Source organism: Camelus dromedarius, chromosome 7 (genome assembly GCF_036321535.1).
Source record: "Camelus dromedarius isolate mCamDro1 chromosome 7, mCamDro1.pat, whole genome shotgun sequence".
Classification (NCBI taxonomy): Eukaryota; Metazoa; Chordata; class Mammalia; order Artiodactyla; family Camelidae; genus Camelus; species Camelus dromedarius.
The window spans coordinates 78,162,569-78,184,472 of record NC_087442.1 but is presented as its reverse complement, the minus strand read 5'-3'; the positions used below and the strand labels follow the sequence as shown (position 1 = coordinate 78,184,472).

Genomic DNA, 21,904 nt, shown 5'->3' with positions numbered 1-21,904 from the left:
TTTGTGTAAATTATGAAAACCACCTTCTAGCTGGCCTTCGTATCTTTGCTTCCCTCATCTTTCCTCCACACAGCCAGAATAATCCTCTTAAAAGAGCCAGACCATTCCACTCCTTTGCTCAGAACCCCACCATGGCTTCCCATGTCACAGTAAGGTCAATGTCTTTCCAATGGCCTAGAAAGCCTATGACCTCCCCGTTACCGCTGCCATTACCTCTGAATTGAGATAAAGGGAGAATTTTAAAGGTAGGTTAATAGGAAATGGGCTTAAATAAATATAAAAGTTGGTGCTTATAACTATTTAGAATAGAATTGGGATATTCTGAGGATGTAGAATTAACATCTCAAAATGCTATCATTTTTAAAAGACAGGGTCCTGCCCAAGTGTTAGAGCTAAGCCTATGATCTACCATTGTTCACTTAAATCCTGTGATTCAGTAACGCCTCAAAATTCAAATTCTAAGGAAGGTGAGAAAATTAAAGTTTAATACTAAAATGTAGCTTTAAGAATTCTGCCTTAACACTTTTCCCCTCAAAGATGAAAAACTGAAGGGACATGAATCAAAACAAAAATGTTTCAAAATTCAAATGTTTTTATTAGTATCGTTGCTGAGTATTTTAACTTGCTTCTCGCGCGCTCTCTCTCTCCCCTTTAAGCCTAGTATATGAAACATTGTCTCATTAGACTGGACATATATTGTAATAAGTAAATTCTGCTTGGTCTAGGCCACACTTTAACAGATTACAGTTACAAACCAGTGAAGAAAAATAAATCCACTTAGTCAGAATATAGGATGACTATGTCAAGTCTCAATGAACATCAATAAACCAATTTGATGGCCAATCTAATAATTAGAAGAGTACGTTTTGGTTTCAGGTATTTGTTAGTTGTTTCCCACATTTTTATAACATAAAGCTTCTTCAAAAATTTTGATAGGGTTTTTCCAAAAAGAAGTATGAAAGATACTCTTCCAATATGTTAGAACAAAGCCTAAAGCAGTTCTGTATACTTCACATAGTATAACATCACCTACTGGGAGTTTTAAAGTATGTTCAAATTTTCTTTTGCATTTATATTTCAGAGGTATCTCATTAGTATTTATACAGTAACTTGAGCAAGTAGTATTCATAGGGCAAAAAGGCTATAATTTCTTATGGTTTTTGCAACTGATAGTTCCCCCAAATACAATATCATACTCTGAACAGGCATGCCACTTGAGAAATACTAATGTTCAGCTTGCTGGTTTTAATCTCCAAAAAAGTTGTAAAAGTTGTCTCAAAATGAAAAACTCTGCATTCTCCCAAATGTGTCATCATTAGGTAAAAATTCACCTAGGCAAAATAGTATTTATGCTTTCATTTTATTGTTTTTAAGAATTAAACTGCCACCTCAGTAGTCTTAAGAGCAATATAATGAAACATACATACATTTAATTTAGACTTATGTCCATCATAGCTTCAAAGGCTTCCCTGAAATAAGGCTGGGATTCACATCTTTTTCCTTAAGGAACGAAACACTAACAGTAACTTTATCCTTCTACCCACCCACTCTCATTCAAACAATAACCGGATGAATTCAAGTCTAACACCGTTTCAAAAAATTGTCTGCTACAACACATTCATCTGATCTGCCTCCCTGCATAACATAAATTCCTTAAACCTAACTGAAAATAAATCATTTTTTAAAAGCCTACAAGAATTCTCTTAACATGTGGAACTTTATCATATTAGTTTTTTTTTGTCCAATACATACAGTTTAAGTGGTTCCATACCACGTTCAACTCTACTGAATTTCAATTAAAATAGTTGAGAAGACCTACTGTGAATTTGGCTATTTCCTATTACATGAAACAAAAAAGGGTACTAGATTTTCAACAATAATATTTTAACAGCTCCTAAATAGGGCCACAAAGGGGAATCAAGTTTGCACCAGTCCAAGTACCTACAGTAACACGATAGAAGCACTCACCATCATTTCACACTATTTCACTCCCATGCTTCTAATGACAATTTCTCACTAGAAATATTGCATTAACACTGGACTCTCAAATTGCTAGGTGTGAAAAATCACTTACTTTATCTTTAAAAAAAGGTTTATGAGTTATTTTCGGCTGGTCAAGGTTGAAAAGGTCATTTAGATTATTTCTAACTTCAACTCTAAGTTCATAGATGACTTTGCATCTGATTATCCGAGATGAGAAATTGTTTTGCCTGTATCTGACACAAATAAATGGTAAATTATTAATCAGTTCACCCCTTGTCAAAAAGAAATGTTCTAAATTTATACACTACAAACTATTTAATAAATGGTATCTGCATACTACACATTTCATGTTTATATTATGCACCATTGTAGGGGGGAGGAAATACTTCACAGGGGTTTATTCAAAGGATACACAGTAATATCCTAAGAATATTAATTTGTACATATGAGTTCTGCATAAACTGTAAGTGGTCATGTTATCTGGACTGTATCAAGCCCCTATAATGCAAAAGCTGACTCTGAAGGCACCTTATAAAGCACTGAAATTCACAATTTAGACATTACTTTTTTCTTCCCAATACAAAATTATCTGGCAGTCTTCACTGTCGACTCCATGCTAACATGTTCCAAGTTTTAGACTGCTTAATCAATAAAAGAAACAGGAAAGAATAGTTTTTAAATGTCAAGTTAAGAGAAAAAACCCTTATCACACAGTAACGAAACCTGAGCAATGCAAATCTGTGACACAAGAACACCCTTCATTAATACAGTATTCAAATCCCTCCACGGCATTCAAAGCACAGTTTCAAACCCAATCAACAAGAACCCACTTAAGCACAGGATCAAATTCTACCATGAAATGAGGAGTTACACATAGCCTATTCAGCCCTAAATATTTCATTTAAGACAATGAGCAGAGTAGAGCACACTTTATCTAATAACACCATTTAAACAGTTCTACAAAATTATGTTACTGAAGATTAGTAAGTGTGGTGCATTATGTGATTCCAACCATTCAGTAAAAAGCAGTAATGATTAACAGCACCCCCCAACAACTTGGAGCCCAAAGAGCTGGTGACTTTGGCCACACCTTTCCAAATAATTAGCAATGCCTTTTAACATTACAAACATACATCTAACTTAATACTAGAATTCCAATGTATTTCGGTGCTCCTGAGGCTGCCTAAAAATGAAAAGGCATCCAAGTGAAGTGCATTACGTACTTAAAATACCTCAAAATTTCAGTGCCTGAAATGTGAAATAATTTTCTAGCATTTAACAGTCTGCCTTACAGTAAATTCTAGTAGATTTTTACTTTTAGGATTTTATTGTAACTTTGGGAAATTAGTGGTAAAACATATGGTTTAAAAAACAGTATGTGGCTGCACTTAAATTCACATAAAAATAGCATTTTTACAACCATATTGAAATTTAATCCTTTTACACAGGTTAACAAAAACGTATCACAAGAAAAACTAAACATTGGGTTTAACAAAAAGCAATACTTTTGAAAGTGGAACGATGAAAAATTTTTTTTTCAAATTTTTTACAAACGGTCACCTTGGGGTCAATTTACCATATTAGGGGAACGAAGGTGTTAAAATATAGCTGTGCTCAACGGAGCCACTTATCTGCACTATAGCATAGTACTTGAAATCAATCCTAAGGTCAAGATTTAAAACCATTTTAAGAGACAAGACCCTAAGTGTTTACAGCCACCTCAGCAAGAGGTGCTTTTCCTTCCCCAGTCAATGCTTAATTAAAAGATTGGCCATACACAAGTTTTGTTTCCTCATCATATCTTCAGTTCAAAACACTATTATCATTGGTAATACGGTCTGTATCTTGTCTGATCTGGATGATGTGGTCCAGGAAGTGGGGTTTGAGAAGGCGGACCCTGCATTCGTGGAGGAGGAGGTGGCCCTCTTGGTGCAGGCCATATACCAGGACTCATTCCCCCTGGCTGTGTAAATGGAGGGCTCAGAGTTCCTTGATCTTCAGTGAACTGGGGTAGAGAGTTAGGATTATAATGGTGAGGAGGGGGTGCAGTTACAGGTGGACCACCGTGCTGAGGTGGGGGAGGTCCAGGAGGAGGATGATTCATATAAGGTGGCATCTGGGCAATAATATGTCCAGGGGGAGGGGTTATTGGTGGTGGAGCAGAGGTCATTGGCGGAGGTGGAGCTTGGCTATAAACCAAGTGAGGAGTACCTGCGGCCTGGGGAGGATGTGGCATTGGATGGCTTATTGGTGGTGGAGGAGGTGGGGGTGGTGCATAATGTTGCTGTGGAGGCATAATATGATGAGGGTGCGATACCACTGGTTGACCCTGATACTCAGGATGATGGTGAGCAGGTGCTGGGGCAGGAGGTGGTGGTTCTCTAGCACCTGAATTTGAGTCATCCTGAATAGGGACAGTTATTAAATTGCTGTGTTTTCTTGTTGAGATACGAAAGGTTTCCTGACTGACCGAACGAGGTGGAGGTGGAGCCATGGACAATTCTGCTGGAGGAGCACGAATATCCTCATGTGGCTGATTATAGTGCTCGTGTGGCACATGTTGCAAAGGAGGTGGTGGCATCATGATGTGCTGCTTTGGCGGAATATGGCTCATGTGGTGCTTGTCTGGCGGCATAATAAACCGATCGGGGATCTCAGCTGGTGGTGGGGCAATAGGAGGATGAACATTCTCAAGTGAAGCACGGGGAACAGGTTTTCCAGCTCTCATATGGCGGTGGTTGATATGAGCCTGTAAGTCTCTCTGAGACAAATACGTTCTCTTGCACCCTTGCACAATGCTACACATGAAGAGAGAACCGCGTGTACACTGCTCAATTCGCTGCACGGGATCACTACAGCTAAATGAGAAGGGGAAACAAGTTTGATTTACTAAAAACAGACCATAAAGATAATGCACTTAGTATAGCACAGGGAACTAAATTCAGTGTCTTGTAATAACCTATAAAGAAAAAGAATTTGAAAAGGAATATATACATGTAACTGAACTGCTATGCTGTACACCAGAAGTTAAAACAACATTGTAAGCTGACTATACTTCAAGGTTAAAAATTCAATAAAAAATTAAAATTTAAAAATAAATTAAAAATGATGGTTCATCTATATAATGGAATATTATGTAGTCACTGAAAATAATAAACTAGCTCGATATTTACTGATGCCCAAAACGTTAAAAAACAAACAAAAAATAATGCACTTAGTTTCAAAGATAAAGATACAACTAATTTCAAATTTGTTATGGAAAACATTGCGAAAGTTCACCATTAAAAGTTATGGTTACTGTAAGTGAACCTTTAACCTTTTCCCCTTTGTTGTCTGTTCACTATTAAGAACCAGCAATTTTTTTAAATTGACGTATAGTTTATCTACAATATTATATTAGTTTCAGGTGTATAGCACAGTGATTCCATATTAAGCATCAGCATTTCTGTCAACCTCAGAACTCTTAGTACAAGAAAAATTTCAAAGTGTTTATGAAACAGAGTATATTTTAAGAAAAGACCTTATTCTTCCCAAGACCTATAATTTACCTGATTTTTTCAAACAATTCTATGCTTTACAACCATTTGCAAAAAAAATCCAGGAAGTGCCAGTAACCAAAGGATCTGTTACAATCATGGAATTCAAGCTTGTACAGTATTTATTGAGCAGTCAAGTTATTTTCTGAGCAAATACTACTAAGTGGAAGCTGCTACAAGGACTACAAAAATACACAGAATCATCCTAACCATCAAGGTTCTCAACATTAAACAACACAGACAATGTAAACTTGAACTCTCAATACCAAGAGTCTCTTACAGAAGAGGTCTTTCTGAATTGTTAGACAATGTTACTGCTACAAAGTGTTACACATGTCTGCTTTTCTAAATTATAATCACTAAATTTAAGTCACTATTTGCTTAACAAGTCAGGGTCAAAATTGTAACTATTCTTCATTCACTATTTTTAATTCACTCTTGCTTTCAGAGTCTTCTTGAAATAGTGGAAAGAGGACTGAATTAGTAATCAGAACTGGGATGTGGTATCAGTGCTGTCATCTTGGAAAAGTCATTTAAACTTTGTTTCATCTGTAACATCGGGTTAAAACATTTACTCTACCTAATTCACGTTTTTATATCCACTGCATCCTACTTAAGAGAGTATCCTTAACAAACAGAACAAAAATGACAGTATTTAATCACTAGTTAAGCACTATGCACATATAAGCCATTATCACTGAATATGTGTGTCAGGTCATTTGACACTATATTAAGTGGCTCTGTATTCTTGATTTTGAGTTGTATCTGTTTTTCCTTCCTTGTAGTTGCTCTGAAAGCTTTTCTCAAACCCACCAGGGTTCTGAATTGATATAAGAATTCATAGTTTATTCTGGATCCTTCAAGACCATCCCAAAATAGATCACTATCAACTAACACCTCCAGCTCTCCATAACTGATCTGATTCTATGCCATGATGGTGGTCTAAGATATATTCAAGACATAAGAAACATATTTGAAGGTAATAGATAAAAGCTTATACTTACTTAGTACTTACTGTATGCTAGGAACTATGTATGTATTAACTCATTTAACTTAATAACCCAGGGAGGGAAGCACTATTATTATTAGCTCCATTTTATAGATGAAGAAACAGCCTATGTCACACGGCTAATAAAGGACAGGAATAGGGATTTGTACCCAGGAATTCTAATTTCAGAGTCTTTGCTCTCAATCACTCCGTCATACTACCTCTCTCGTGTCCTATTAAAACAAGAAAATAACTAATTTTGGTTTATAATGTTAATTGTGATGGTGAATATACTGTTATTTTGGCCAATTTGAACTGACTGATAACAGCTGATTCACCCTATCCTGAGAAGGATAAGGCCAACTCTAGGCTCACAGACAAGGATTAGCCATGTCTACACATTTGATATCCTTCCAGTGGTTTATATTACACCACAACCTTTAACCTAGATCATAAATCACTTATCACAAACTTTATTATTTAAAAATTTAATGATGATCTTACCCTGGACACATCTTATCTCCCTTTTTTTCATGTAAAATAGCACAGTCATAGCAAAAAACATGCTTGCATGGAATCTGTGAACAGAGACATTACAGTTAAACACACTAAAACAAGTTAAAATAGTTTCATAAAAAAAGTGACCTAGGCAGAGAAGGCACCTGAGAGCTGTTTGTCAAAAATGAACATTTATTAAGCACTAATTATATTAAAGCAATAGTTCACCTTTTCCAGTCACAACGCTCTTTGTGAAAATGTGATGAAAATATTGGCCCTTTCCCCAGTAAATGTATACACGCACATTTGCTTACACATTCACGGTCCCTATAGGTTAAAAGCTCCTGAGGAATACTGTATAATGTTTTATATTATCCTGTTCCTCCTGAATCTATTCCAAGGCAGTAAAAGAACAAATAAGTAGCATTCTTCCCAGATGTTATACCACGTAAAAACTCCCAGGCCCTTCCTGTTTCTTAGCTATGTTATTCAGCAAACCAACAATGTACCATCCATGCCCTCTACCATCACCGATATATATGACTGAATTCAATTTTCTTCAAACACAAATGTAAAATTTTTTTAAAGGGAGGATATGTCAAAATTACTATAAAATTACAGTAAGGTAGTATTTTTTTTTAATGATTAGAATTCAATTCTTCAAAGTATAAATATTATTTATTCAGTTTTACATTAAAATTTATAGCCTTCAGAAATGAGTAATTGATTCTATTCTGTTTCTGCAAGAAAACAAATTTTTTCCTTATAAACTACAATAAATACAAACTAACAGGTATCAAATAGTCCAAAGAAATTATTTAGTTTTCAGAATTAGTTTCCTTAATTTTTTATAAGAAAATTCAAGAATTTGTCAAGATAATTATAATAAATGCATATTATCCCCAAATTTCCCATAGCTATTTTTCACTTATTTAAAATGTTTCAAACTTAATCATTGAACAATGATAAACACATCTACTTAAATTCCAGAATCTTACCTCTACACAAATGATTACATTTACAAAAACAGAATTTAATTTAGTTATACTTACCATTCGCCCATAGATTTTAATAGGCAATCCACATTTGTCACAGAAATGAACTGGTGTATCATCCTTTTCACCTAAGATGTTTATCTGTTGAAATGATACGATTAAATTTTCCTTAAGCATTTCTAAAAATTCTATCTATAATTTACCCAGTGAATTGGTTAGTATTTTATAAAAGTCATTAAAACAAGTAGAAATGAAGGTTTCTTGGTACAATTTCCACACACTCCACATTATCTGGGCCACCATCAGTTCTGGGGGGCTGTTCTCTTTTCTCTTCAGAAGTGTTAGTGGTTATTGATTTTACTTGACTTTACTGAAAATTACTTCAAATTAATTTTGGAAACAGCAGAAACAGGGCACTAATAAATGATTTGTGGGTGCCGAAAGACATAACTATGATAAAAGTTCGTACCATTCTTTATGTATTCTACATTGTTCTAATAACACACTTAAAATTTTTTACTGTCCTAATAAAATTTTTAGATTTTAGTTATACCTGAAAGTCCCAAAAAAGGTGTCCGGGAAATCTTCGCTGATTTCCAAATACTTCGCCTCCTTTACAGTCATATCGTTCTTCTTCATTATAGTCAAATCCTTCTGAGAAAACAAAGTGTTACCTATTAACTTTTCATATCTCAAATCTAATTCTAGAAGCACATATACATGACAAAACAGGCCTGTTCACTGATACCATTGAAAGCTCTTCTAAGAACAAGATTATCAAGACTAGTTTAAAACATCGGCTGGAAATGATCTTGGCAATCACGCAATCCAGCTCTCACAACTGAGAACACTGTGGTATTGGAGACCATAATTACTCAACACAGAGAAGACCAGTGGCAGAGCTAGGAACAGAACTCCGATCTCTTCACTCCCATTCAAGTGCTCTTATTAATTCACAAAACTATTTATTAATTATCATGATCATGATTGTTACACAAATAAAAGAAATTAATCACCATTTATTCTGATCTAGCTATAAAAGTGGCATCATGCTGCAAGAAACTGCTATTATTGCCAAAGGAAAAATGAAAACATATAGAATTCTGCAGATTTTCTTCTTATGACATAATAAATTAGGTATCCTCTTCTTCAGCTTTAAATTGAACCTGATTTTGGAAATATCAACATATTCATTCTTGCAATTAAAACCTCTCCTTGGTTAATCCCCCGAACAGCAGAAGTTGTATCATATCCACTTACGAATATCTTCCCCTGCACTGCATATATTGCCATCAATAAACTTAAAACAATATAAAGATCCAATGAGCTCAACTGTTCTGACCTAATTAAAAAGTTGATGGTAATCCTCTCATCTCATACAAAAGAAAAGAAAGCCAAGGAACAGTCTGATGGGGATTCTAGGTAGAATCCAATTACCTAAAGGAAAGCTGAGAAGACAGATCTATCCCTCCAAGGTGCTAGGCTTCTCATGACTCTTTTGGCCCTGGAACTGGTAAACAGAGTAGCCAAAGCACACAAGTTTTAACTTCACCCACATGGCTACATTACAGCACCTGCATACAGACCCACAGACACAAACAGATGGACACCCACACCCACATCCACACACAAGAATTTTCGGAAGCTGACAGACGTTCCAGTGGAGTCCAGTGGAGCTATCTAATTAACACCAACACAAACGGAGAGTTCAAAGAGTGTTCTTGTAAGTTGCATCTGAGTGACCCATTTATTTATACCTTATAAATCCTGGTGTCATCTAAACTCAAAATAAGGCAAGTCAATTTTCCTACTTATCTAAAACTCAGAAAATTACTGAGCCGAACAATAGCCCAGTAAATCAGGAGCACATTACCATTTTCCAGAGTAGTTCAACCTGTACTCCCATTGTTAAGCTGATATGTTTTTGTATGGATAATACACCAGTTGCAGCAGCTCTATCAAAAAACCCAGGGTAACCCTATTGGGCTTTTTGTTTTTTAAATAATTTTTTCAACTACATAGTAATGTACAAATAAATTCTTATTGTAATAATAAAACAATGTAAAAAAGCTAAAATCCCCCTTCCAGCCCTTTGCTCTCAGGTATCCCTTCATCCCCTCCCACTCCAAGCCCACACCCCTTTCTGTTTTAATATCCAAATACATATCCGTAAAAGTTCCAAAGCAGGGGTCAGCAAACTCTTCCTGCTTAAAGGGCAGAGAAGTAAATATTTTAGGCTATGTAGGCCATACTTGCAATTACTCAACTATGCCGTTATGTAGTGAAAGTAGCCACAGACAATACTTAAATGAATAGGCATTCATTTAAAACTTTATTTACCAATACAGGGCTCGATTTGGCCTATAGGCCATAGTTTGCTGACTCTGTATTAATGGGTAAGATGGGAAAACTCTTTTATACTCATTGAACAGGGAAAGGCCTTTCTAAGGATGTCATAAAACCCAGAAGTCACATCAGAAAAGATTGGATATCTGACTACATAGAATTGTCAAGCATCTCTACAATGAAAAATTTACATATAAAACTCAAAAGACAAATGGGGTATATACACAGTATATGACAAAAGGCCAATTTTACTAATTTACAAAGAACTCATAAAAATCAGCAGAAAGACAATCAAACAGGAAAAAAAAGGGGGGAAAGGATATGAACAGGTAGATCCTAGGCAAAAGAAATGACCAACACTATGAAAAGATACACAACCCCACTCATAATTAAAGAAAGTGTATCAGAACAAAAATTTTTAAAAGTTAGTAGTACCAATATTGGTATGGGAATATAAAGCAATGTACTTTTTTTGTAGAGCCATTTGATGTTATCTGTCAAACTCTAAAATGCATGAATTCTAAAATCCACCACGTTCTAAAATGCCCAAATTCACACAGTTTAAATTCTATAAAATATACACACTAAGGTTTATGTACAAGGATACTGACTGCAAATTGTTCTTAATCGCAAAAAATTAGAAAAATTGTTAAATAAATTATGGTATATCCATAAATGAAATATCTAAACCTATTTTCTCAAATGAGATACATATGTGTGTACTGAGAGGGCAAAATCTCAAAATGCATCTTAAATGGAAAAAGGGCAGTTATACATAAAGTAACTACAAAAATAAGTCTCACCAGGCATTATTTTGGGGGAGAAGAATTAAAGGGAGAGAGGGACAATTTTTACTTTTATGTTTTCTGCAATCTTGTTTTAGGTTTTTTTTAAACAAAAGGCAGTGTTATCTTCAACAGCAAGAGAAAGTAAACCAAAAGTATTTACTAAGGGAGAAAAAAGCACAATGTCAAAATGAGAAGTCAAAAAGACTAAAGAATGAAGAGTGTGTAAGATTAAAAAAAAAAGAGGTGGCCAAAAGTAAGTAAAATCACATGGATTGTTTGGTGGGATCAGATATAACAGAAAGGCTTTGGGATCTGTTAGTTTAAACAAATTACCTTCATCACCAGGTGGAGCCTTTGCAGGCATTCTGTTTATAGTCCTTGGAGTTCGAGGTGAAGCTTTGGCTTTGTTCCCTTGTTTGGAGATGAGTTTTATAGGAATTCGTCTTCGAACATCAAGACCACCCACTGATCCAGAACTATTAGTGCCTTGTAACTCATTGTCTACGTTAGAAAAAAAAGTTGTAATTTCTTTTAGTTTTTCTTTTTGAAGATTATTCTGCCACAGGTATTAAAGCAATATACTCAACATTATCAGATGTTGAATATCTGAGTTCTGATTTTAAATACTACGTTATGTCAGTTCAAGTATTACTTTTCTCTATTTTGGATAAACCCTTAAAGCAATGCTTTTTGAGACACAGAACCCTTTAAATAGTTAATAAAAGTTATTGAACCACTCCCTAAAAAAGTGGACAATGAAATTTTCCATGTAATTCCAGGGTACCTTATGTAAACACAAAATCCATCACAAGACTAAAATAAGATACCTCTGTCTTGGAACTGTAAGAGATTTTGTTTTACGAGACTGACGGACTACCTACTGTGCTAACGAGGCACCTAAGAGATTCTGTTTTAAAAGAAGAAAAAGAAAAGTAAGAGGAAGAAGAACAAGAAAGAAAACCATCACTATCTTTATCAAGCATGCAAAGTAGTCACTCAGTAAATTGAGTAATCTGCATCTACATCAGGACAACCAAAAACTGGAAACAAAGAACTAACACTGACAACGGTAAAATTAAATAAATAATGCACTGAAAATAAAGTTAGTTTTAGAAGGGATTATTCTCTTAAGTGTAAAATAGTTTTTCTAAAAAGCATTCAGGAATATAGTAAAACATTATAGCTTTTAGTAGTAGAAACACAGTAATTTATTTGTGTTATAACATGTCTACATATAAATGTAACTGTTTTGTTCTTAGCCAGCACTGTAATGGAAAATTATAGTTTAGAAGGATGCAAGGTTTCTGTACTTCAACTAGGTCTGAACAACTGACTGTTACTAGCTTATGTAATAAGTTAACTCATATCCCATGAGTAACAGGAGCATTATTTCATAGAACTGACTCCACTTGAAGATTGAAAGCCATCCCTTTTCAAGTCCACGACAAGATATTACAATCCAGAAAATATCCACCTTTACCTACTAAACACAGAAAGGGAAATGCCCTAAGTAGGAAACGGAAATAAAATAATTTTTAAAAAATAGTAATGTTTTAAATACGACATTTAGTGAACAAGGATGTTTAACTGCCACTGCAGGAGACAGCACAATTCAGAGTGACAGCCAAATTGCCCACATTAAATTCAGTAAAGCCAAACTTGGAAGTAGTAACCTGGTTACTACTAATGCCCTCCAAGGGTACTAGAATTACAGATGCATGTTAAACTCACACCAATTCGTACTCTTTCTGAACAATATATAAAACAAAATTCAAAACCAGCCCTTAATTATTAATTTAAATATCCTTCAGTCTACTTTCTATCACTGCTTTCATAATAGCTAATTCCTCCCCCTCCGAAATTCATGGAAAAGGGATTACATGAATAGCTATAATCTTAAATTAGGATAAATCCAACTTGACCAACTCTTAACACTTCACTAAATGTATTAACAACCCGAATAATGTATTTCACCTGCTTTTATTCTAGTTTCTTAAAATACCTACAAGCAATGTAACAGCAAAAAGATAGATATGACAGTGATTTTTTTTCCCTCTCTCAAAAGGCTTTCCTGATTTTCCAAAGCAAGTTGTCATAGACAGATAGCTATTCAACGCTGTCCTTCGGATATTAAAAAGGACTCTTAACAGTTTGACCTTGCTGAATGATCAAAATACAAACACTTCACTACTACAAGTCCCTTTCACAACACCCTGGACACTTGAGGTCACTATCATGGCTTGCTTAGCCTACTATGACTTTCAAGAGCCTGCTTCCCTTTGACACCTTGCAGCCTGCTTCAGATTGCAAGTTCATAAACAAAGAACAGCATTTAATAGTGACATCATTCTAGGTACGTCTTGGGGTTTGGGGGTTTATTAAGAATCAGTACAGCATAATTTCCTTTTGAATATGTCAACTGAAAACATAAAGCCCTAACAACAAAAGTCTCTACAGAAAGTGAGAATTAAGGATGTAACTGGCACATTTAAAGTGAAATCCACTTTAAAAAGGCATAATGCTTTTACATTACACAGGTTTTTAAAAGTTTTGTTTGCAATTTTATCTCGAACTAAAGGAACCAAGAAATATTGTACAAAAACCAGGTTATAGTTACAACTAAGTGCTAATTCTTAGAATGACCAAAGGATGAATCAAGTGTTAATTAAGAGTTTCTTGGAGAACACCACAGGATAGTGTTCATTTTATGACTGGCTTTTACTGCACGATCACAAAACCAGTCATTTCTGCATAACATTCAAGGGCTTCATCAATTTCCCCAAGGGCCTCTCTTAATCCTTTGATATTAGAATCATCCTTTTGAAATTCCTATCCTGTCATAATGTATTCAATTAGCTAGCCAACTGGCATTTCCTCACTTGCCAAAGATTTTATTTGTGATTCAAATAGTTCCCAAATTCACATTTATGAATTTCATAAAAACCTGAATCTTCTGTAAGGCTTGTAATCACAATCAATGTACAGCATTTGATACCATTTCTTGATATGAAACACCAAGGACACTGGCTTATAACAAAATTAAATAAATAACAGAAAAGAAGCTGGTGTTGAGCAGCAGGGATATTTGACTAGAAACTAATTTTTTAAGTGGTCAGCTCATTAGTGAATATTTTCATGTTAGGATCACTTTTACTTTCTTAGGCAAACTTTTACCTTAGAGAACTAGGATAATAAACACTCATATTACAGTTTCCTAACATCCTCTAAACTGTGAAAGGAGCTTGACTCCCAATTCCAGTAATAGGTTCAAACGAGAAACATTTTGCCAACGTGACATGTATGCCACTTTAATACCAAGATCCCAGAGTTTTGACTCTATAAATTTCCAAACATTAGAGTTCCTGAGGCCCTCGTCTGTATTCCTTTTCATTAAGTGATCTCATCCACCCTCATGCCTTAAAATATCAGCTATGTGGTACTAAGTCCCAAACTTTTGTCTGATCTCCACTTGACATCTCCCTTTGTGTCTCAATACACATTTCATACTTAGCAGTCCAAAATCTAGTTCCCAAATTCCCATTTCTCACCTCTTCTTCATAAAAAAAAAGTGGTTTTCTTTCAAGTTTTCCAGTAATGGGTGTCACCTAGCTACTCAAATTAGAAACCTAGGCACATCTGCTTTCTCTCACATGCCTCCAAACCAACCCACTGGTGCGTGTTCAAGCTCTACCACCTGAATCCGCTCACTCCCCTTCTCATTAAACCAAGCCATCTCAACTAAGCCAAGCCTCCCTTCTGGTCTATTGCAACCATCCCCCAAATTTTCTATTTTCTGTCTCTTACACCATTCTCCACAGAACAATCTATTATTTTAAAAAGAGATTATGTTCCTCCTCTACTACTGCTCAATGGCTTCATAGTGCATTTAAAATTAAATTCACATCTTTACCATGGACTTGCACAAACTGATTCCTGCCTTCCTTTCCAATCTCATCTTAGGGCTCTTTCCCTTTTGCTAACTAAGGTGCAGTTGATTGGTCTTCTCTGCAATTTCCTACCTCTTTGTACTTGCTGTAAATGCTTTCTTCTTGATTTATTCAATGCTGGATTCTTCTCATCCACCAGATCCCAGCTTACAAACGTTACTTTTCCAGAAAGACCTTTCCTGACCACCCTCTCTGAAGCTTCCTCCTAATAGTCTTTACCACCGCACCCATTTATCTTCTTCAAAGCATTGACAATCTGTAAACATTTAAGCTTTGAAAAAAAAAAAAAAACTTGGGTTTATTGTGTCTTTCCCAATAGAATGTAACCTACAAGGGAACAGGAACTCATTTCATCTCGTTTACCATTCCATTTCCAGGCCTAGAATATCTGGCATACGTTATGTTTATATATACACAAACATGTATATAAATGAAATTAAGCAGACAGTTTGTGACTGAGTATACCCTAGCCAATATTTAATACTGGAAAAAGCCTTTTTCCACTACTTGTAATACGGCTGATACAACTGTACGGAACAGTATCTAACTCCAAATGCATTCACTCAGTATCCAAAAACCAGGAGGAAGCAAAAGTCAAAAACCACATAACAAAGAGTGGAGCCATCCTTACTTGGAGAAAGAGATGAGAATAGCTTCATTTTAAGCTCAGGTAGATTGATTTTAAGCTCAAGATTGATGGTTAACGACCACTTTTCTGGTTAACGGCTTAACCAGAAAAGCTGCTCCCGGTATAATTCCGAAAACCATATCCGACTCCCTTCTCCCACCTCTAGAGTCCATGAAAGCCCGGAGAGACAATAACGAGAAGCGGTGACCAACACAGCACCCGCCCAAAGCTGACTGAGACAGCAGGAAGTCTCCAACCCACTCTAGCGCATCGACTCCCAGCGTAACGAGGCTTCCCCGACTCCGAGATTGGAATCTACCCGCCAGTCCTCATAACGTGGGGCAGAGCACCAAAGATGAGGGGAAAAAAAGTGCCGGCGCTCTCTCCTCCCCACGAGGCCCGCGCCGCCCGTCGTCCCGGCTGGGAGCTCAGCAGAAGCAGAGAAGGAGCGGCTGCTGCCGGCACCGAGGCTGTAGGTACCACACCGGACGGTAGGCCGGGAAGTAGCAGGCCTGGGCCGGGCACTGGGAGGGGTCTGTGAGATTTCTTTCTCGCCGCCACACCCCAGTGCTGTAGGGCGAGCGTAACCCTTCTATGCTCGCTGGGGGACCGGTCCCAAGCCGGCCAAGGGGGCATGGAACCGGGACCCCCACTGCCTCCGCCTCCTTACCAGTGTGATCCATGATTCGGCTCGCAGGGCACAGTGGGAGCGGAAGTCAACCGCGCCGGAGTCGCAGGGAGCGCGTGCGCGCTACCTTCCGAAGTCCGGGAGGCGGAAGTGCGACCAGGTTGCCCGGGTTGGGGCCTCCAAAGGCTTCCTTCTCTCGCGTCGGCTAGCCGACCCCGGTGAGGGAGTCAGGCATAGTTCGGGCAGAGGGAGAAAGAGCGAGAACGCGGAGAACTTCGATTTCGAGGTGGCTAAGGCTTCCTCTCATGTGCTTCAAGAGGAAGTAGCCGTTAACTGTGGAGAGGAGACCGACGGGAACAGGGGAGGGGGAGAGCGGTAGTAACCGGAGGACTAGGCTCGCGGCAGGTAAGGCGGCCGCCGGCCCCCGGCGGAGCGTTGCCTTCTGGGACTTGTAGTGCGCGCCGGGACCCCGGAGCCGGCGAGGCCCACTGCGCAGGCTCGGCCGTTGCGCAGGCCCCACCCCGGCGGGCGGAGTAACGGTTTGGAATCCCCCAGAGTCCGCGAGCGACGGTCTCCTACCTCCTGGTCTAGGAAAAGTGTAAACACGCGCGCTCCGGAAGGCGTCCTCCAGTGGGAGGTTGCCCGGGGAACAGCTGAGCTGTGTGAGGCCCCGAGCTAGAAAGAAAGGCTCTATGCTTATTGTCTGCATTTCGCTTTGTCGTGACGAGCTGCGGAGACCCACGCAGAGCAGACTTGTCTATCTGCCCCCGTTCCCACCTCTTAAGTTGCTAACAGTTGAAACCCATTTCTAACGCTTGGTTAGCACTCATTTTCAAGGGAAAACGCTGGTGGCACTAGAATCCCTCCCCAGAACATCCCTCCTAAGGACTGGCAGCAGGGCCAGGTGGAGGCCGGGTGCAGCGCGGCCGCTTCTTACTAGAGGACAGTGACACTAAAGTGCATTGTGGAGCTGAGGACCGGAGAGCGCGTTAGGGCTGGCCGGAAGGGTGAAGTGAAAGAGGAAAGGCCTAAAATGAGGAAGAGACAGTTATCACCACCGGCAGTACCTAGTTCCAGTTCTTGGTCCCAGGGGTTCGTGCTGGCTGCCGCTTTCATCGTCCTCAGCCGAAACAAAAGGCAAGTGCCAGAGAGTGACTCCTGAGGACCTTTAGTGCGGTCTGCACCTCTCGGTCTTGGCGCATCTGTGTCCACTCGCTTCTCCAACCCTTCACACTTGATGCTCTCGAATCAGTAGAAAGGAGCACAATTAGTGGAAAACACAAGCTCGGGAGTCAAGGGATTTGGGTTCTATTCCTGTCGTCCCTCGGTGACGACATCATTACCTTGTGTTATGCACGCTTTCAGTGCCAGAGTTCCTAGATCAATCAGATTATTGTATTGACCTCTTATAGAAGTGGTTTCATGGGGCTGAATTACGAATAAAGTAGGTGTAGCAATGGGTTATATCTGTTCGTTAAACAGTAAGAGCTTTAATAATAATAAAGAGCAGTACTGTAAGTATTCTGTGTTATCTGGTGAGTGTTTTACTGGGATCTTTTTAAAGACTTTCCCACTATATCTGCAGCATTATAAACAAGTTTTTAGGTACATTCACAGCTACGGCAATTGTGAATCAAAGGAACTCCTGCTTTTGTTAAAATGTAAGTTTCTGTATTGCTAAGTGGTTTTTCAAGATGCTCTCATCTGCTGCGCATTTTTTTTTTAAATTTTGCAGGCTGGTGGAAGCTTAACCTTTCTCCCATACCTCCCTATTTATCTAAATGCAGTGCTGATATGATCAGGCATTTTTCACCAATTTGGGGTATAAAAGAAGGTCGCTTTCACCTAGGAGGAGCTCTTTTTATTTTTCCTATCCTCATATTTAGCCTGTCAGCCATTGACGGAATTGATGCAAATCCAGGTTCAGAATAATAATATTAGTGTCTGATGATGCTAATATTTAAAGAATTAGAATTAAAAAGAGCCTTCAAACTGTGGTTTGCGTAATTTAATATGTAAGTCAGAAGTTTTGTCAGCATTTTATGGTGCATCAAGTTATGAAAATTTACTGAGAGAAAACTCACTTATTTTAGATTTCCTGTTGATTTGTTGAATTGTTTGACTTGACCTCTGTTGCTCTATGTATTGTTTTAAACTCTATATTCACCTACCCCTTAGCTGTAGTTGCCTCACTTTGCCAGTGCAGTAGCAGTATGACATTAATTTCTTCACCTAAATTGATAAATGAAACAGTATGAAGACTTACATTTTATTACTGCCCTCTGGTATCCGTTGCTGGTAACCTGGGCTCTGTAATTGGTCACAATTTCTTTATTGAAAGTCGACATTCGTATTTATTTTATAGCTTGGTACTGTCCTGAGGTTTATAAAAATGAAATGTCATCGTAATGGACAATCTGAGCACTGAGGTGCGTATTTTCATCCTACTGACAGGCATCTGCTGGCCTGTGCATTATAAGCAAATGTTCTTCAAGGTGTTTTGATGGCCTTCCATTTGTATAGCACTGTTCACCTATGAGGAAAACAGTAGGGGTACCAGAGAGCTTTCCCCAGGAGCCTGTGTGAGACTCACCAGTACCAGATGAGGACGGTAACCTTCATGTCCTTCACGCTCTTTCAGTTGTATCACGCTGCAGGGGCTAAGGCTGCAGGAGGCAAGCACTGCAATCCTGCAAATAATGGTCCCTACAGCCAGGACCATACCAGCCAGCCTTTATAGAAATAATTAAAAACATATAATGAAATTCTCAAGTGTTTCAAGGGAATGCAGTGCTACCTACTTGCAGAGAAAATGACGAGCAGTAGGATAAAGGTAGGCTTTATGGAGGGATATAAGATGACCCTTGATAAACGGGTCAGGATTTGAAGATAAGAGCAATGAAGGAGGCATATCAAACAGGAAGGAGCAGGGGCACAGATGTAAGAGTTGTTATAGCTTCTACAAAGGACAGTGATCAGCTTCAGTTAGTACTGCTGATCCATGTTTGGAAGTACTGAAAAGTGAAATAAAGTATGATTGTGGAGAACCTTGAAAAGTAAGATTTCAGAGTAACAGTTAAGAAGGAGCATATATACAAAACCTAGTGTGGGGGGGAGGTGGATGGGAAGGGACAGACTGGGAGTTCGAGATTGTATAGCAAAGGGAAATATATTCAAGTTCTTGTGGTAGCTCACAGGGAAAAAGAATATGAAAATGAATATATGTATATTCATGTATGACTGAAAAATTGTGCTGTACGCCAGAAACTGACACAGCATTGTAAATCGACTATAGCTCAATTTAAAAAACAAAAAACCTAGCATGATCTATTCAGCAAGATATATTCAAAAACAATGTGCAGATCTTAAATTGGGGGTGGGGGGTGGGGGCAGTGGCGGGGGGAGCAGAGCAATTCAGTACTGTTACACATAAGAACAGTTGACCGAGAAGCGTGAGACCTCTTTGATGGCCAAATGCCAGCAAGTATGAATGAACTGGTAATGATCAGGGTGGCATCCACCACACATAAACAAGTTTGTTAAGTAGCGGTGGACGGGAAAAATAGTAGCATAGAGTGGTCAGATATATGCAATTGGGAATGAAAAACTGTGGGTTCCAAGCCCAGCACTTCGGTTTACCAGTTATAAGACTTTAGATTACCTAATCTTTGTGATTGACTTCTTTCACTTGTGAAAAAGGGGATAATGATAGTACCTACCTTTAGGGTGGCTGTGGGAATGAAATGTTATTTTCTATTGCACAGTAAGCCCTCCTTAAATGGTAGTTAGTATTCATTGCTTCTTGAGGTGACAGTAAGGATTACATGAGATAACGTATAGCAGCTGGCACATTATTGAATGAGTATTGAATGTTAGCCGCTATGTCACTATTACTTGTAGGTATGGACTGGAGATAGGTTTTGAAGATAGGTTCAGTAGGGCAGCCGTGGGCCTGTTAGCATCCTGATGCACACAAAGCAAGCCTGATGTTTAGCCAAAATTCTTTGACTTCTGTATATTGGAGTCAGTTGAGTGACTGGAAATGAAGCTCAGTTAGCTGACTTAACTCCAGCCCCACACAGTCCCAGCTTCAGCATATTACCACAGTATGGCAGCCAGCTTTCCAAACACCGTCAAAAACTGGGCAACAGACAGATTCCGGGAATAAGAAGGAAGTAAGACACAAGGACTGAGCACTGCTGGTGGAAGGCCTCTCCCTACTCCCTCTGTACACCCGCGTGGGCAGGAGTCTGAGCCGGAGAGGCCCTGCAGCCTGCCTTCTCTTTCGAGAAGGAAAATTTGGCCATGGATATCCTTTGAGCTGGACAGGCCTGCTCTTCCCTCCATCTCCTCTGCTCAGAGATAACCATCTTGGTTTTTCTCTCTGCATTTCTATTCAGCTCACTCCGGAAGGAATGCTTAGGGTCTGAAATTGCTGTGAGCAAGCAGTCTGTGATACTGTTTCCTAGACTTGAGAAAGCTTTTGTCCAAGGGCTCCCTGACCCTCACCCCAGCTCCCACTCCATGCCAGTTGGAAGGGGCTTTCCCTGGTATACTTGGTTTGTAAATAGGCCCTGTTAGAGTTAAAGAAATCTCTGTCACTCAATCAGAAATATATTTTATGTCATAGCCCAGTACACAAACACACACATATACATAGTGTCATGAAACTATACTTACCCTTTCTACAAGCAGTGCTCTCTGCTATTTCTATTCTGTTCTGTCCTTAAAAAAAAAAAAAAGGGTGGTTATGACCCACTAAAATGTTAAAGTACATTAATGGCTTGGAATTTAAGTTTGAAACCAGTGCTTTATATCTCCCACAGTGTTTTGAAGAGGTTATACTATTCTAGAAATGTCTGAAAGGAGGGATAAATCTTTGCACTGGGAGGACCATGGTGTTGGCTGCATAAAGGGGTGATGAGGAAGAAGATAGACATCCAAGATTAAACAATACCAGGAAACTCAAGAACAAGGCTACTTGGAGTTTCTCTCCTCCTCAGAACTGGGGTTTCAAATGAACAAAAACAATTTCTTGACAGTAGATTTAACACCCACCTGTCCCTCAGCTGAGAAAAATACTAAGCATGGATTTGCAATTCTTACTCCCACCTTAAAACCTACCTACCCATCAAGGCCCCTGCTCAGATGCCACTCTCCCCATCAAGGCTTGCCTGACTCATCCTTGCAGTGGGTGACATGTGGTAGAGAAGGAGCGTGAGCTTTGGAATCAGGTAGAACTGGATTCACATCTCCACCCTTCCTATATGACACTGGGCAATCACTCAAGCTCAACTTGTATATCAGTAAAATGGGGATAATAAAAACTTCCCTTAGAGAGTTTTCCTGAAAAGATCAAAGAAGATAACATCCTTGAAGGCTCTTTATTGCTTGCCAAATAACACGTCTTCCATAGATGTTCCTTTCCTTCATTCCTCTTGGTAATCACTGTCCCTGCAGAGCATCCAGGCACTGTTTCCTTTGAGACATCACTCTCTACTTCATATAGCAGCGGCATACTTACTTTATCCACCCTGTAAGACAAGCTCCCAGGGGACAGCGTCCAT

General features: G+C 38.5%; 1 protein-coding gene and 1 long non-coding RNA gene across 3 annotated transcripts in view; one reads left to right on the top strand and one right to left on the bottom strand.

Moving 5' to 3' along the window:
- Positions 1–1,341: 1,341 nt before the first annotated feature.
- On the bottom strand, positions 1,342–16,634 carry CBLL1 (Cbl proto-oncogene like 1). 2 transcript variants are annotated; one of them, XM_010984844.3, is made up of 6 exons: positions 16,380–16,634; positions 11,468–11,635; positions 8,554–8,654; positions 8,058–8,141; positions 7,012–7,085; positions 1,342–4,841 (listed from the first exon to the last, which is right to left on the bottom strand). In XM_010984844.3, the coding sequence occupies exons 1-6, from the start codon at positions 16,390–16,392 to the stop codon at positions 3,806–3,808; spliced, it is 1,476 nt and encodes a 491-aa protein (XP_010983146.2). In that variant the 5' UTR covers positions 16,393–16,634; the 3' UTR covers positions 1,342–3,805. The 2 variants fall into 2 exon arrangements, with proteins under 2 accessions (XP_010983146.2, XP_010983148.2); XM_010984846.3 differs by having other exon boundaries at positions 8,554–8,651.
- LOC116153949 (uncharacterized) overlaps positions 16,611–21,904 on the top strand; it is a 47,429-nt gene continuing 42,135 nt past the window's right edge. The window contains exon 1 of the long non-coding RNA XR_010381742.1: positions 16,611–16,742. This is a non-coding gene — a long non-coding RNA (uncharacterized LOC116153949). The remainder of the gene's footprint in view (positions 16,743–21,904) is intronic.